At 41.5% G+C, this 14199-nt stretch overlaps 1 protein-coding gene across 1 annotated transcript; it reads left to right on the top strand.

Moving 5' to 3' along the window:
- Positions 1 to 692: 692 nt before the first annotated feature.
- On the top strand, positions 693 to 13847 carry ASB11 (ankyrin repeat and SOCS box containing 11). The gene is made up of 7 exons (XM_017812273.1): positions 693 to 870; positions 3898 to 3977; positions 6867 to 6974; positions 9048 to 9198; positions 9397 to 9531; positions 10502 to 10693; positions 13651 to 13847. Exons 1-7 carry the CDS (start codon positions 693 to 695, stop codon positions 13773 to 13775), a joined length of 969 nt encoding a protein of 322 aa, XP_017667762.1. The 3' UTR covers positions 13776 to 13847.
- The last annotated feature ends 352 nt before the right edge of the window (positions 13848 to 14199 follow it).

Below are 14199 nucleotides of genomic sequence, written 5' to 3'. Positions count from 1 at the left end.
CTTTGAATCAATGATGGATGAAGTAAAAATATTTCTATTTTTTCAAAACAGTAAGATTCTGTTTGCAAGAGATAGCAGTGGACAGCATTCTTTATCCCTGACTGATGGAAAATACCAGTATGTTATGTGTTTCTTATCACACAATTTCAATGTATTTTTCTCCTCCAAGAATAACTTTGACTTCTTAGCCCTGGCTTTGGAAATATGTGGGTTTATTTCAAATTATTTCATGATAATGCTTTTCTTTGACATGTTTTCTTTGTTCTGTATCTGAATACCAGCAAAGCCTGTTATCAAGATGGGAAACACAGAAAAGCATTCTTTTTGCTGAATCTCTGAATAATTTCTGCATCTTTACCTGTGCAGTCTTGTAAATGGAACTGCTACATCAAAGAATTAATCTAATGTGGATGTTCAGGCTTTCAGGTGGCATGGAGAGCATCTGAAAATTTATGCTAATTTATGTGGGTTTGGAAAAGTGTTTCTGGTTTTTTCTTGTACGCAGAGATGTTCAAAGTATCTTATCCTTGGTTATTTAGTATCAAATAGCCTCTACCAAATAAAACCAGAATGTATTTTTGGTAAGTGAGGAACAGCAGGTCCTGAAGTGTTTAAAATAGATGACACATGATACCAAGAATAGCCCAGTGCCACTTAGCCAACCTGAGAAACTATTCAAAGAGCAAACCAAAATGGAGGGCAGTTCTATACTCCATGCTTTCACTAACATTTATTTTGCCATTTTTGCTTTGTTTTGCTTCAAGCTTTTAATTAAGATTTCTTTGGCTTTGCTGACCCATTTCTATATTGTTAAAGGCAACAGAAAAGAGGCTGCCAGGATAGCAGAAGAGATCTATGGAATAGTCCCAGGTAAAGTAAAAATATGGACTCTCTAACATTTAAATGTATATTTGCTACATTTTTGTAACTTGAGGATTTAAATCAGTGAGTTGCCATGAAATGAGGAATTTGTTGCTAAATGCATGTGTGACTGTTTTAACCTGAAGTGCCTTCCATTTCTGGGGTCTTTGGAGTGTCAGTATGTGTTGGCATGATTTAGGTGTGCAAAATATGAGACTCCGGCTAGAATGAGAACAACATTTGCTCAAGGCACTATGGTAAATAAAAAGATTGTTCTCGGAAGCAAGGCATTCTTTAGCAGTGGTTACAGATGGTTTTACTAAATATCCAGCTTCACTGCCAGAGAATATTTAGGGAAAAGTTTTAGTACACTGATTTTTTGAAAGGAGATGCTAGGAGGATATAACTAATGACTTCATGAATCCAAGCCAAGAATCCTTGTTTTTTGTAAATCAGATGATAAAAATGAATGCAGCTAAAATTGTTCTGAAAATATATGGCACATGAATATATTGTATTTTGTAGGTTATTTAGTAGGTCATGGTTTTGTTTTTTTCCAAGTTATTTTACTCCTTCACATCACTGCCATAATAATGAGCAGACGTATGTTTGCATGCCTGTTAATTCCACTAATTAAAATGACACAGTATTTTAAATTTACTGCTAATGAGGACTTATTTTTCTAGTTGAAGATTCTTATCAGCCTTGACTTATTTTTCTAGTTGAAGATTCTTATCAGCCTTGTGACATCACACATTTTTATGTGACTCATTTGTTTGGCACTTGCTTCATGATGGATTGTGCCATCATGAACAGGCACATGAAGAGGAGCAGAACATGAGTGGTGCGAGATGGCCACCCAAAACAGAGAGATTAAGATCTGGCCAAGAGAAATACTGCAGCCAAGCATTTTTTACAAAGCCTTTATGAAGCCTGTATATATACAGGCATGTCTTGGCTGTTAATTTATTTTTTACTCTCCAGAATATAATTCCTATTATTTATTACTGTCATTTTTTATCAAACACCTTTATGCAATCATAGTCAGACTTGGCAAAAAGCAGTTTTTCCTTCATGCAGGTTCTTATTGAGGTGCCTTCAAATTCAGCAGGCCATAACATATTTTTATTGCAAGTTACCATTTGCAAAAATCCACCAAGGATAATCTTACAAAATGCAAGATCATGTGATACTGTTGCTGGGGCACTATATTGTATTACAGTCAGAGCTTTGCAGCATTTCTCCTTGCAGTGAAGTAGCACAGCAGCGGCAGGACTGCTTGACTTATCCATAGACATTTAAAAGGAGAGTGCTTTCAGTCATGTCGCTCACAGCTGTGAAGGGAAGATGTGCCCCATATGGGAACTATATCTGCCACACGTTTCAGGGAGGTAGGTTGTGGTGGCTGGCATGGAACTGTGCAGCAGTTGTCATGGTGTGTTGTCATGGCGAGGGATGTGTGTGCATACACATGCGTTGGAAATGCACTTGCATGTGTTACACTTCAGGCTTAAAAGCTTAAATAAGGCACTGTAGCTCTGTTGTCTGAGTTACTTCTGAATCTTCCTGCTGTATAAGGGCTCTGGGCTTTGTCACTTACAATGTCTTGATTTTCTGAATTGAGCTTGCCTATTTCAGTCACCAGCATGATGAGGAGTATGGGGTATTTTGGATATTTTCAGGAAGTGTTTCTCTCTCAACCTGCTTGGTTCTTGTTTCCATCATTTTGACTGCTGAGTTCTATCTGGTCATTCAGAGCCTTGTCGTATATTATGCCAGCTGATCTTTCCATTCCAGCTTCCTGCCTTAGGAGCCTAGGAACAGCTCCCTACACAAATGGAAATAAAAGTAATAGTTATAGTTAAAAGCGTAACCCCATGAGCTCAAGTGCATCCTGCCTCTTGGGTACACAGAAGGAAACTCTCTTGGCCAAGAGTGAAGCCTCTGCTGTGTCCTTGGCCTCAAGTCTCCATGGATATGTCTGTGCCTTTCATTGATTTCTCACTGCCTTGGGTATCATTTGAAAAGGAGATAAATCACCCTTTCCATTCTCTCTGGTGTGGCGTAGCTGAAAAAATTAAACAGGACAAGAGTTTCAAATAAGTGCCCATGGGGTTGCTGTACAACAGAGGATGAATGCAAACATTGGTGTTGCTTCTGTCCTGTGGCTCTGCAAATGCAGCTGGCCTTTGGAGAAATACTTACTACCCACTGTTGTGGCATGGTTATAAATTTTAATATGTAACAAGAAATTTTTCTTTCTACTTGAGTGGCAGGGATTTAACCTGGGGTGGCTGTATATACCTGTAAGTAGTAGCTATGATAAAGAATTTTTTTTCTTAGCACATAAATAGATTAAGATAAGAAAAAGGGCAAGACTACATGAAGGAGTCCAAACAGTTCAACATCTCAACATTATTAAAGAAGAAAAGTAAAACCTCAGGCAGAATTTGTTTTTCCATGCATTTTCTAAAATCTTTCAGTGAAGAGGATGATGAAATATATTACCTGGTAGCCTGAGATGGAGGATGTTATTTATGAACTTGTCAGTTCATGAAAAAAAACCTCACAGGGACATGTCAGAATTCATTTGATGGACAAGTCATCCCCATGTCTCCCTGCTATGCATCTCTTACCTAAGTGCCAGGGAAGCTGAGATGCAATTTGTGTCAAAAGCTCCCTGGGAAAGGAGGAGGCCGATATGGTTTTGAATAGGAGAATTGCAGGGTTCAAAAGTCTCCCTATTAGGCCCAGCAGCACTAAACTTGTGATTTTTGCTGAAGCATGTTTTTAGCTGTTCTATTAAAAGTTCTGCCAAGAAGCTTTTGTTTAGGTCCCTTAGTGAGCAGCCAGCTTTCTCAGGATTGCTGAGCCCTCAGCTGCTCTACTGAAATCAATTTATCAAACAGTTTCACCACTGACCCCACATTGATTTTAGTCCTGATCTGCATTTACACGAGGCTGTGTTTCCCCTGTCCTCCTGGGATCTGCCTCTGCTGCTCACCTGAATTAGCTTCCATGCATTTGCTGTTTCAGGCAGCTGGGCAGACCGATCCCCTCTTCATGAAGCTGCCTTCCAGGGACGCCTCCTCTCTTTGAAAACCTTGATTGCACAGGTAAAAGCCCACAGGTAAAGAAAAGATTGGGAAGCAGGGTGGTGTCGCATGATTTGCATCCATGAACTGGTAATAGACTGTATCAGGGCATAAGAAATATGGCTATATGAATAATATATCAGCACAAATGCTTTTGGGCATGTATTAGTTTGCTTAGTTAAGATGCTGGGGACAAGCCCAGGACAAAGACTATTACAGCTTGTAGCTTGCTATATGATAAACAATGATCCTTGTGCTCTTTCTCAATGATACACCATCAAACTGGGCTCGAGAATAGGGACAATAAATATATATAAACTATTAAAAAAAGCAACAGTAGAAAGCTATAAAAATGCATATTGCTTTATATAAAGGGAGAGCTGTCAGCCTGAAACCTTCTGCTCCAAATAGAACCAGAAGAAAGAGAGGAGGAAAGAATACACTAGAAAGGACAAGAAGCTGGATATGAAAAGGGATAGGTTATGGTTCTTCATGCTTTGCCAACTGTCTTCCTTACCACTTTGATTAAACTCAATGTCCTCATCTGGCATGAATGGTCAACTGTCATCCCTCTTACCCTTCCCCCACAAGGCAACTGCAGAGAAATTAATTCCCTGAGTGTAAAGCTCTATGACTTGGCCATCAGACCTTTTAAAATCAAGGTAAATAATTTTTACCAATGTGGCCACAGCTCGAATGGAGAACATCCTCAAGGAGTGGAGCTGCCAATGTAAAAGCCTCCACTCCAAACTTATATTGAACTGCAGCTAAAAGATGTTGCTGTTTACGGACAGTATATTTTTATGGAAAAGGAAGTGGTGGAGGTTAGGGATAAAAAAAAAGAGGGTTTATTCACTGAGGGATTTGATGGTTTTCTGACCCTCTTTATCTCCACTTATGCTGACCTTACACCATCTGATTAGTGGAGCACCCGGAGTTGTGGTTATTCACTAGATGCCCTGGTTATATACTGGTCATGATTATACACTGGAGAAGCACGCAGTGTTATGGTTATACATCATTTAGTTAATCTACCCTTTCTCCTTCTCTTGAAGACATTTAATTTTTGGAGTTAAGGATGAGGGTCCTTGCGGATGAAAAGAGATCAGGGCAGCAATGTCTGTAGAGCCTGAATTGGAGCTGATTCACCACACCTTGATAAATGTAAGGACAAATCTGTTCATGAGTCAGCACAATCATTGCTCATTGCTTCTAATATAGTTACACTACTAGCCTAAAATTAAATATTGGGCTATACTTGAGTATGTATGGGACACTCAGAAGTCTCTACGGAAAGACCATAGCTTTCAAGAAAGCAGTGAGGCTTTGGCTCCATAGGGAATGCCTGGCCATAAGGAGATTATGTAGTGTTGGAGATTGAAAAGAGCTCAAGAACTCACTGATGCCTGTTTCAGCACCCAAACAAGAGTTTGATTTTTCATATACATTGAAAACAAGGTTTAACATGAGCAATGTTTGGCAAACAGCCATAGTAAGATCTATAACTCATTCTCCATTTCCTAATGGAAGGGACTGCTGTTTTACCCAAGATATCAGTACTTTTTCTTTCACTTGCAATGACTGAGTTTTATTTGTTAAATATATACGTATATGTATGTGAATAATGATTGAGAATAGGTCTCCTTAGAAATCTCTAGAAGACATTGATCTTGAAGGAATATGCTGATCATTAACTATGAAACAATTATACAATTAGAAAATGGAATCATCTCAATATTTTTTCAAGGTTTTATCTATTCTTCTGGTACTATTGTAATGCATGGAAAATTTTAACGACAACTTTTACATTACTAATATTTTCACATGACCTAAACCCGATTGTTTTTCTATCATAGAATGCCTAGCCTAAAGTGATACAACGGTTGCTTTTAATACTCATGACGTCAGGACTGATGACTTTTTTACAGCGTTATGCTGCTCCCAGGTATTCATTTCTGCCCATCCCAATGAGTACTGCATATCAAAAAGTGCATTGCTGCCATCTTGTGAGCTGTCCTGTCTATAGCACATCAGGTGGAGACAAACTGCATTTCAAAACATGCCATCAAGCGGAAAACAGAGCTGCTTCCAGGCCTGGTTGTAAAATCTTAATTATCAGGAGATTTAGTTGCATTCTGGGGAAAACACACATGACTCTCGTTTTGTCCTCTGTGAATATGTCTGGTTTGTCTTTGTGCAGGAATAGGTGTGGCAACTGTCATTTAGGTAAATACTTGTACTAATGTGTTTGTAAATCACACTGTTCTTTCTTCCAGTGTAAAACATTTCCTGAGTGGTCTAATAAGAGGAACTGATCTGTGGGTGAGATTTGTCTCATCTATCTTATAGGTTTACCAAGTACTTACCAAATCTGAGGGAAACAAACTAGGTACTCCTTATAATCAATGAAAAAACTTTTAGGACATAATTCATCTGACCTACTAGAAACAGCTGCCTTAGCACGGGATGAATCATATCTTAGGGATATGTCCCTACTGAAGGAGCTGCCAGCTCCAGCCGAGCTGTTGATACTTGTGCCAGAGGCATCCTCATTCAGGGAGGTGAATCCTACCAGCTGTAGCTCCTGGTGGTGGACTTAATAGGGGGGTTAATGGCACTCTTAGAAGTTTAAAAAACATGATGTCTTTCCTGTGATTGACCGCACATCATAAACACACTAGAAACAGAAGGCATAGCTTGTCCTTGCTTCTTTTTTCACCCCATCACCAGCTGTGGTATGTGGGGACAAGATCTGAAGCACTGAACAGCACTAATCCAAGTCAAGCACCTTCCCTGGACACGCAACCAGTGACATGATGCTCCCCAGCCATGGTCTGACTGCACCCATGTGAGCTCTGGGGGAGCTGTGTGGTTTGTGTTTTCCCCTCACACCCTGACCCTGCGTTGCAGGGTTTCAACGTGAACCTGGTGACGACGGACCGTGTGTCAGCTCTGCACGAGGCTTGCCTGGGTGGCCACGTCGCCTGTGCAAAGGTGCTGCTGGAGAACGGGGCCCAGGTGAGTCCTGGGGAAGCCAGCTGGGACAAGGGCACCTGGAACTCAGGTGCTCCCTGCATCAATGGGGATGTTGGACAGGCTGTCTGTGTGGCAGGGCCAAGATGCAGATGTACAGGAGCATCCCAGATAGAAATGTGGAAAAATAAAACAGTGCTTTGTTTCCATGGGCGATGGATTTGCCTTCCCCTTGTGTCACATCATTATTCTCTTTTGTTTTCCTTCTGTGTGTGAAACATAGTTGTGATTGATGGAAAAGGAATGAAAGATGCTTGGTGAAAATAACCTTGAAAAAGTAACTTATCCCTTCCCTCCCCGCCCCCCCGTAATGATATCCAGGATTACCTCTGTTTTTCTGTGGGATGGTTTGGAAGTCTCATGTAATTAAAAATAGATGTTCTTGAAGCAATGAAACATTTTATCTGCTAATAAAATAATAATTCCCACAGTTGGACCTGAGGTAGAATACATGTTAACAATGGAGATAAAGGAATGGATGAAATATGTAAGAATATTTTTATTTTAGTTGCATTTCAAGTACAATTTATATGGCAAGAAACTGAGCAACACCAAAACAGGCAATCAAGCTATCCTCTGCAGAAGAAAACAAATTTGTTAACTTTCTAAACTCTGTGCCAAATTTTAATCCCTTAGAAGGATAAAAGGAAAACCCCTTTCTAATCAGTTTTACTTGATTTTGGTATATTAGTGGCATTGCTTTTTTATAACTCAGAGAATCATTTCTGAACTCTCTGTTGCTTTCCTAAGAAATCAGCCTATTCCTGGTATAATATGTATCTCCAGTGTTTTTTGGTTTTAGCTTTCCCCCCCACTCTCTGTTCATAAATAAAGTTAACAGGCTGTTTTGTAACTTCTGAAAGAACATATACCAATATGCTGCTCTCCTTTTTTTTTGCTGTGCTTTCCTTTATTTCCCTATGGTACCAAACCATTCACTCCACAATGGCTCTTACCATTCTCTCCTCTTTTACCAGTTAAACCAATGCCCAGTGAAGAGGGAAACCAAGGAAGTAATTTTTCTTCTTCACTTATCTCCTTGCTTACCCTTGGTTACCAGTTTGCCTGCACTGCTGTCCCTGTTGTGAAGTGATGCTGATAGACCTCCAGTGCCTCCAGCAGCTCCAGCCACATCTGCCTGATGAGACTGGGGGGAGGCGGGGGGCAGTGGAGATCCATACAAATTGGCACATGCTTGCATAATCCATTGCTCTTCTCTGGTGTGCCACAGAGTTAGACACATGCAGATTTGCTGCATGAATTGCTCTCGAGGGCTTGCTAAACACAAGCTGAGGGCTGTTAAACACAGCATAAACAGGCACGTGGTGGGATTCTTGGGGTGTTCAGCATAGGGCTAGGAGTTTGTCCCTTCCAAATCTGCATATTCTCTGATTCTACAATTCTGTGACCTACAGCACGGAGCACAGCATAAGCCAGGGATGCTGCTGTCCCAGCGGAGAATAGTGACAATGGTTTTTGCCAGGTCATTACATTAGAAGTGGGGGAAGGAGATTGTTTCTCTCTTGCATAGACACGTGCATATGGACTCTTTCAAGCTCTTTTTCTGTTTGGGATTAAGACTATGTTTCTGTGAAAATTTCTTTTGCCGGAAACATGTTTTTGGGTGAAAGTATTAAATGTAAAGTAAATGTTTTCATTTAAAAAGCAAAGCCATTTTCATCTGACGCTGTTCTACCTTGAGGCCAGATCAAACTATACTGCACCCATTATGGGTGCATACGGTTATGAAGATATTCAACTTCTCCATATAAAAAAAATAATGAAAAAAATTGCAATTTTAGCAGCTCCGGGAGGAGCATTAATAGCAGGCAATGTCACTGCCTTCTGGCACTAGTTATCTGGGAAAGAGTGCAAACATCAAAGGAGAATGTTATATATATGTCACAACATATAACTCAGAAAGTTGTAAATAAGATAATTTCTGAAATTGCACATGACAAGAGTCTCATTCTGGTGCATTTCTGGTGTGTACATGAGACACGGTCCAAGGGCGTTCCTTTTAAATTGGATTATCCTGAGTGTATCTTGCCATTCCAGGTCAATGCAGTCACCATTGATGGGATCACCCCACTGTTCAACGCCTGCTGCAGTGGCAGTGCAGCGTGTGTCAACATGCTGCTTGAATTTGGAGCCAAACCACAGCTGGGAAACCACCTTGCTTCGCCCATTCACGAAGCAGTCAAGAGAGGTAATGTTCAGGGTGTGAATGCAGCTAACAATACCTAAATGAGGAATGCATCTTTCACTGATGACAAAATATTTTAAATAAATAACTTCCATACCAGTACAGATAAATAGGCTTAGCTTTTTCGCAGCTCTTGTTCCTCATAGGTTGTACCTGGGTGTGTTCTGCTCTGCAGCAATTCAACAACTCTTATCTCCGCAGGTCACAGGGAGTGCATGGAGATCCTTCTGGCTCATGAGGTTGACATTGACCAAGAAGACTTGCAGCATGGGACCCCTCTCTACGTGGCTTGCACATACCAGAGGACAGACTGTGTCAAGAGGCTTTTGCAGCTAGGTACACCTGAAAAGGGGGGCCAGGGGAGAGCTATGGTGGTGTGAGCCAGTGCTTCTGGTCTCTCTGAGCTGCATCTCCACTGCAAATATCATGAGTTATTTCCACAAGTGGTGTTTGGGCAGCCTAACTCTGTGAGACTCTTTTGAGGATATTAAAAATTTCATCTGCATTGATGAAGAAATGATGATTTCCTCAGTTAGAAAAAAAGGCTGTAATTACATACACCTCCCTGGAGCTATCTGAATGTGAAAATAAAATTCTTTTACTTTTCTAGAATGATAACAGGAAGCACAGAAAATGCTGGCTAATATTACTGACCAAAATCAACTCTTGATTATGATAAACTGCCATGTTAAACATTAAATTCACCTATTTCTCAGGGGATGATGAAGGCAGCAGTAAAGCTGTTTGGAAGAATAATCACTGCAGGTCCAGGAACAGCCTCTGAGCTAGCATAAATTTTTTTATCAGTGTACATTACCTGACTTATACCTGCTTGAAGTGTGGCCCCGCTGTGCCCGGCCAGCCTAGGGCAAGCATTTTGCTTGCTGTGCTCCCAGAGTTATTACAATGAGATACCTAAAGGTTTTGGGGGTTTTTGTTTGGGTTTTTTTGTTTGTTTTGTTTTGTTTTCCCTCTGGCAATTAAATTAACATAATCCATGTTAGATTTTATGCTATTAACAAATTTAAAGAGCATATGGTAGACTTCGAACATCTGTTGGGTTGAAGGTCAAGCTGCTCAGTTCTGACCATCGCAGACAGGGTTTGGTGACCTAGAGGACTCTGACAGTCCAGGTGTTTGACCTGATGACTTTTGCACAGCTGCTATTGAGAGAAAGCAGTGAGTCCTGTGTGCTGTCTGTCTCCTTCATTTATTGAGGCTACTGGTGGAAACCAGCCTGTGTTATGTGGGTTCTGACAGTTCCTGCTGCCTCCCAGATCTAACCATGGACTCTTGTTCACTCAAGGAGCCAACGTGAACATGGGGAAGCGATTAGACACCCCCCTCCACGCAGCAGCAAGGAAATCCAGTGTGGAGATAGTTGTCTTGCTGACAGACTATGGCGCTAACCCAAAATGCAGAAATGCTGAACTCAAATGTGCCCTGGACCTTGCCACACCCAACAGCAAAGTGGAGCAGGCACTTCTGCTTAGGGAAGGTGATGATTTCCTTTCTTCTTTTATTTTATTTTTTTTTTTAGTAAAGCAGTATTTATTTTCTTTACCTAAGTAGATTTTCTTGACAGCTTTTATAAGTAATGCTCTATAAAAGTTTTCTTCTGCCTTACCTGCTCTGCTGCTTTCAAGCTTGCAGCCCATGACAGAAATGACTAAGAGAACTCTGTTTTGTTGTTAGATCTGCCATGTAGTGCTAAGGTTTTAGTGGATAAATTGTTCAGTTTTTCTGTGTTTTCATTTCCTGTCTACTGAAGGAAAATCATACGTATTTACCTATCAGGACTCTTAGGGTTAAAACCTACTGTAAAAGTTTATTCAAAGATAATATTTTAGTACCACCATCTAGTATTCAGCCCAGTACTGTGGGTCAATGTCCCGCTTCCTGCAGAAAAAGTGACGTGAGTGTGTGTGTCCTTGGTTGCCAGGAAAAAGCAGAGCTGTTTGCCAGGTGGCTATTCAGCTTTGCAGCACACAGCAATTCCATGTGGTTCATGGGGCTGCAATCCCAGCACAGACAAGCACTGCCCTTTGCAGCTTACCTTTGCAACTTACCTTCAGCCTTCTTGCAATTAATTATCTTTCCAGTCTACTCAAAAAACTTCTGAGTAGAAATGAATGCAGATCCTCCTGTGCCTTTTTCACCTGCACCACATTTGGCCAGAACTTGATGCATCCAATAACAATAGCCCTGTGATATGGACTTGCTGAACTAATTTCCCCCCCTTCCTCTAACCTCTGTGTTTCCCAGCTCACTGGTACCCTGTTAGTCAGTCTGTGCCCGCCCCGAGGCTTTGCTCATGCAGAAGATGAATGGTGCTCCCCCATGCAGTCAGCCTAAACCTTGCCAACCCACCAAGGACCAAAGCATGATGTGCACAGAGGGCCCACTTCCAAACAGCTCTTGGATGGTAAATTAATAATTGTTGGTGTTGCACACAGGTTTTACTCCAGCCCTTGAACACCGGTTGGCTTTATGGAGAAAATGAAACATTGGCTCAGTATCCTTCTGTCCTAATCCCTTTCTCGATGACTTTTCATGCAGAGCTTTAATTTGCCATGTTGAAAACCTTCTGGGAGGACTATTGCTTGAATGTTTCTTACCTCTTGGGACTGCTGTCCCTGTATCTGAGATGCTCAGATGTGTGAGCAAAAGCAGTGCTGGCAGTTGTCCTGCTCCAGCTCCCTGTGTGAACCAGAGACTGTGGAGATAAAGAAATAGCCCAATATTAATAATTTTCTCTTCCTGAACTTTTCTTTTGATTTTAACTCTCAGCTTGTCACCCTCTCCTCCCTTACAGTCAGAGGGACTAGAGGGGCACTTCAGCTCCTGCTGGCTCTCCATTTTTCAGACATGAAGTTTCTTCAGTTTCTTCACCTTTAGTCACACTTTCACATACTTTGCTATGTCTAACATGCAACTTACCTTTACCCCTACTTCTATGTTTTCTGAGGTCCTTCTGTTTGAAATAAACATCCCGGTTGAAGAGTTTTTCTATCTCCAACTTCTCCACTGTGGTTACTTAGATGACTCCATTTAATTGCTTCCCTTACTAACTATTAAGTGATGTGAAATATAAACCATGTCTATTTTCCTAACTACTCTGGGAGATGGTAGCTTCTTTCTTCACTTCCAATCAGTAGAACAAGTGCTCTTTTCTATGTATCTCATATTTTTCTATTAATTACTTCTCAGAGGGGACATTATCAGCCGGTTTAGGCTACTTTCCTGCAGTAAAAGGACAGATTATGAAGCTTATCTGTAAGATATAAGGATGGGCCTTTAAGCGCACATCTCTACCCATTACATGTCAAACTCTGCTGTGATTGCTACTGTTTGGGCAGAAACTGGAGTGGCAGGGCTAAGACAAGGTTCAAAAACTGAGCACCTCTGGGCAGGTCTAAAGGTTTCACTTGGAACAGCTCCAGCAAGAGGAAAGCAAAGGAGGAAAAGGGACACATCCATTAGCAACTTGCATTTGCATGTGCAAACATGTAGTTGCAGAAGCAATGGAGCCTCATATCTGGTGGGTTTGTGCCTGGCATGCCCCTCACCTGACCCATGGTGGGTGTGGTTGGGGTAGCTCCTGGTCCCCCTGCGGGGAAGCCACGGGGGCAGCACCGCTGTGGGCAGTGCTGTGCCCAAGCTGACCTCACCATTGTCTGGATGAGTTATCTGGCAGTTTTCCTACCAGTCGACCCTCTGATGTTTAACAAGAGCTTTTCACATAAAGCAGCCTTTACCCCGGGGCCTAGGGAAGGACAGAAAGGCCTCTCATCTTGGTAGTTTTTTGGATGTGGGTTTTTTTTTCCTCTTGATGTCTTTTTGCACAAAACTTTTGAATCTTTTTATCTTTGATATGTTTTTTCTTCAGTCAGACTTAGTAAAAATTGGATTACGTAGTAAGAAAATATTTTGAGGAGCACTGATAGACTGACTGACATACATGTTCAGAGACAGTGTAGTCATATAAAAAGGCTAAGTTGCAATTACTATTTGTGCAGGTACCTTCTGAGACACCAGCAGTTGGAAGAAGCACATTCTATATATGTGAACAACTAACTGTATTTATCCTGTATCTTTATCCTTGCAAAATTGCTGGGAGTTGTCTTATGTCCCGATCAAGGGCTATGTATCCTAGAGCTCTCTTTCTCCAATGATAACTTTATGGTATTTTAAGTGTTTGCTCAAGAAAAGATGCAGAAAAGCCTAGCAGTGCATACAGAAAAAGGATTTTTATGCTCACAGTTTTCAAATTGCTGAACCAACTTTGACAACATACATTAAATATGAACAATAATCTATTTAGCCATCCCTGACTTCAGCAAGTCACTGTGTAGTGCTTGATCTGATTTGCAAATCTTGCTGGTGTTTGTTGCTTTGGCTTATACTGCTGATGGGGTTGGGGGTGCTTATTCTTGCCTTTTCTTTTCCTCCCAGGTCCTGCCAGTCTTGCCCAGCTGTGCCGGTTGTGTATCAGAAAGCATCTAGGTCGGTCGTGTCTATATACAGTCCACAAACTGCACCTGCCTGAGCCGCTTGAGAACTTTCTCCTTTATCGATAAGTCTGTGACTGTCTTTATACTGGAAAAGAAAGAGGAACAAATGGTTGTTTACTGTAAAATTATTATAGCAAACGAAAAAAATCGAAGGCATCATGTACTGTCTACTGCGGATACCAAACATGAGCTGCTACGTGAAAGTGCAAATTGAAAACACCTTTTCACAGTCAGTGAATGATATCGTGGATACAGTTCCCTCATGGTCTGTTGCCACATCCACTTACACCAGCCTGAGAGTTGTAAAACATGAACAGCTCTTGACATGTGTTTGACATATTTGTAGATGCACATGCACACCTTCACCTACTACCTTGCCCTGCCCCCTCTTCCCCTCCTCCTCCCCCCCCCCGTCCCTCGTCGGCCCGCGGCCTTTCGAGGGCGCGCCGCTCCTCTCTCTCCCCGCGGCGGCCGCCGCGCCGGCCCGCGC

The sequence above is a fragment of the Lepidothrix coronata genome, unplaced genomic scaffold (assembly GCF_001604755.1).
Source record: "Lepidothrix coronata isolate B3197 unplaced genomic scaffold, Lepidothrix_coronata-1.0 Scaffold35, whole genome shotgun sequence".
NCBI lineage: Eukaryota > Metazoa > Chordata > Aves > Passeriformes > Pipridae > Lepidothrix > Lepidothrix coronata.
Note: the sequence above shows the minus strand (reverse complement) of the source record. Positions and strands in the feature narration are given on the sequence as shown.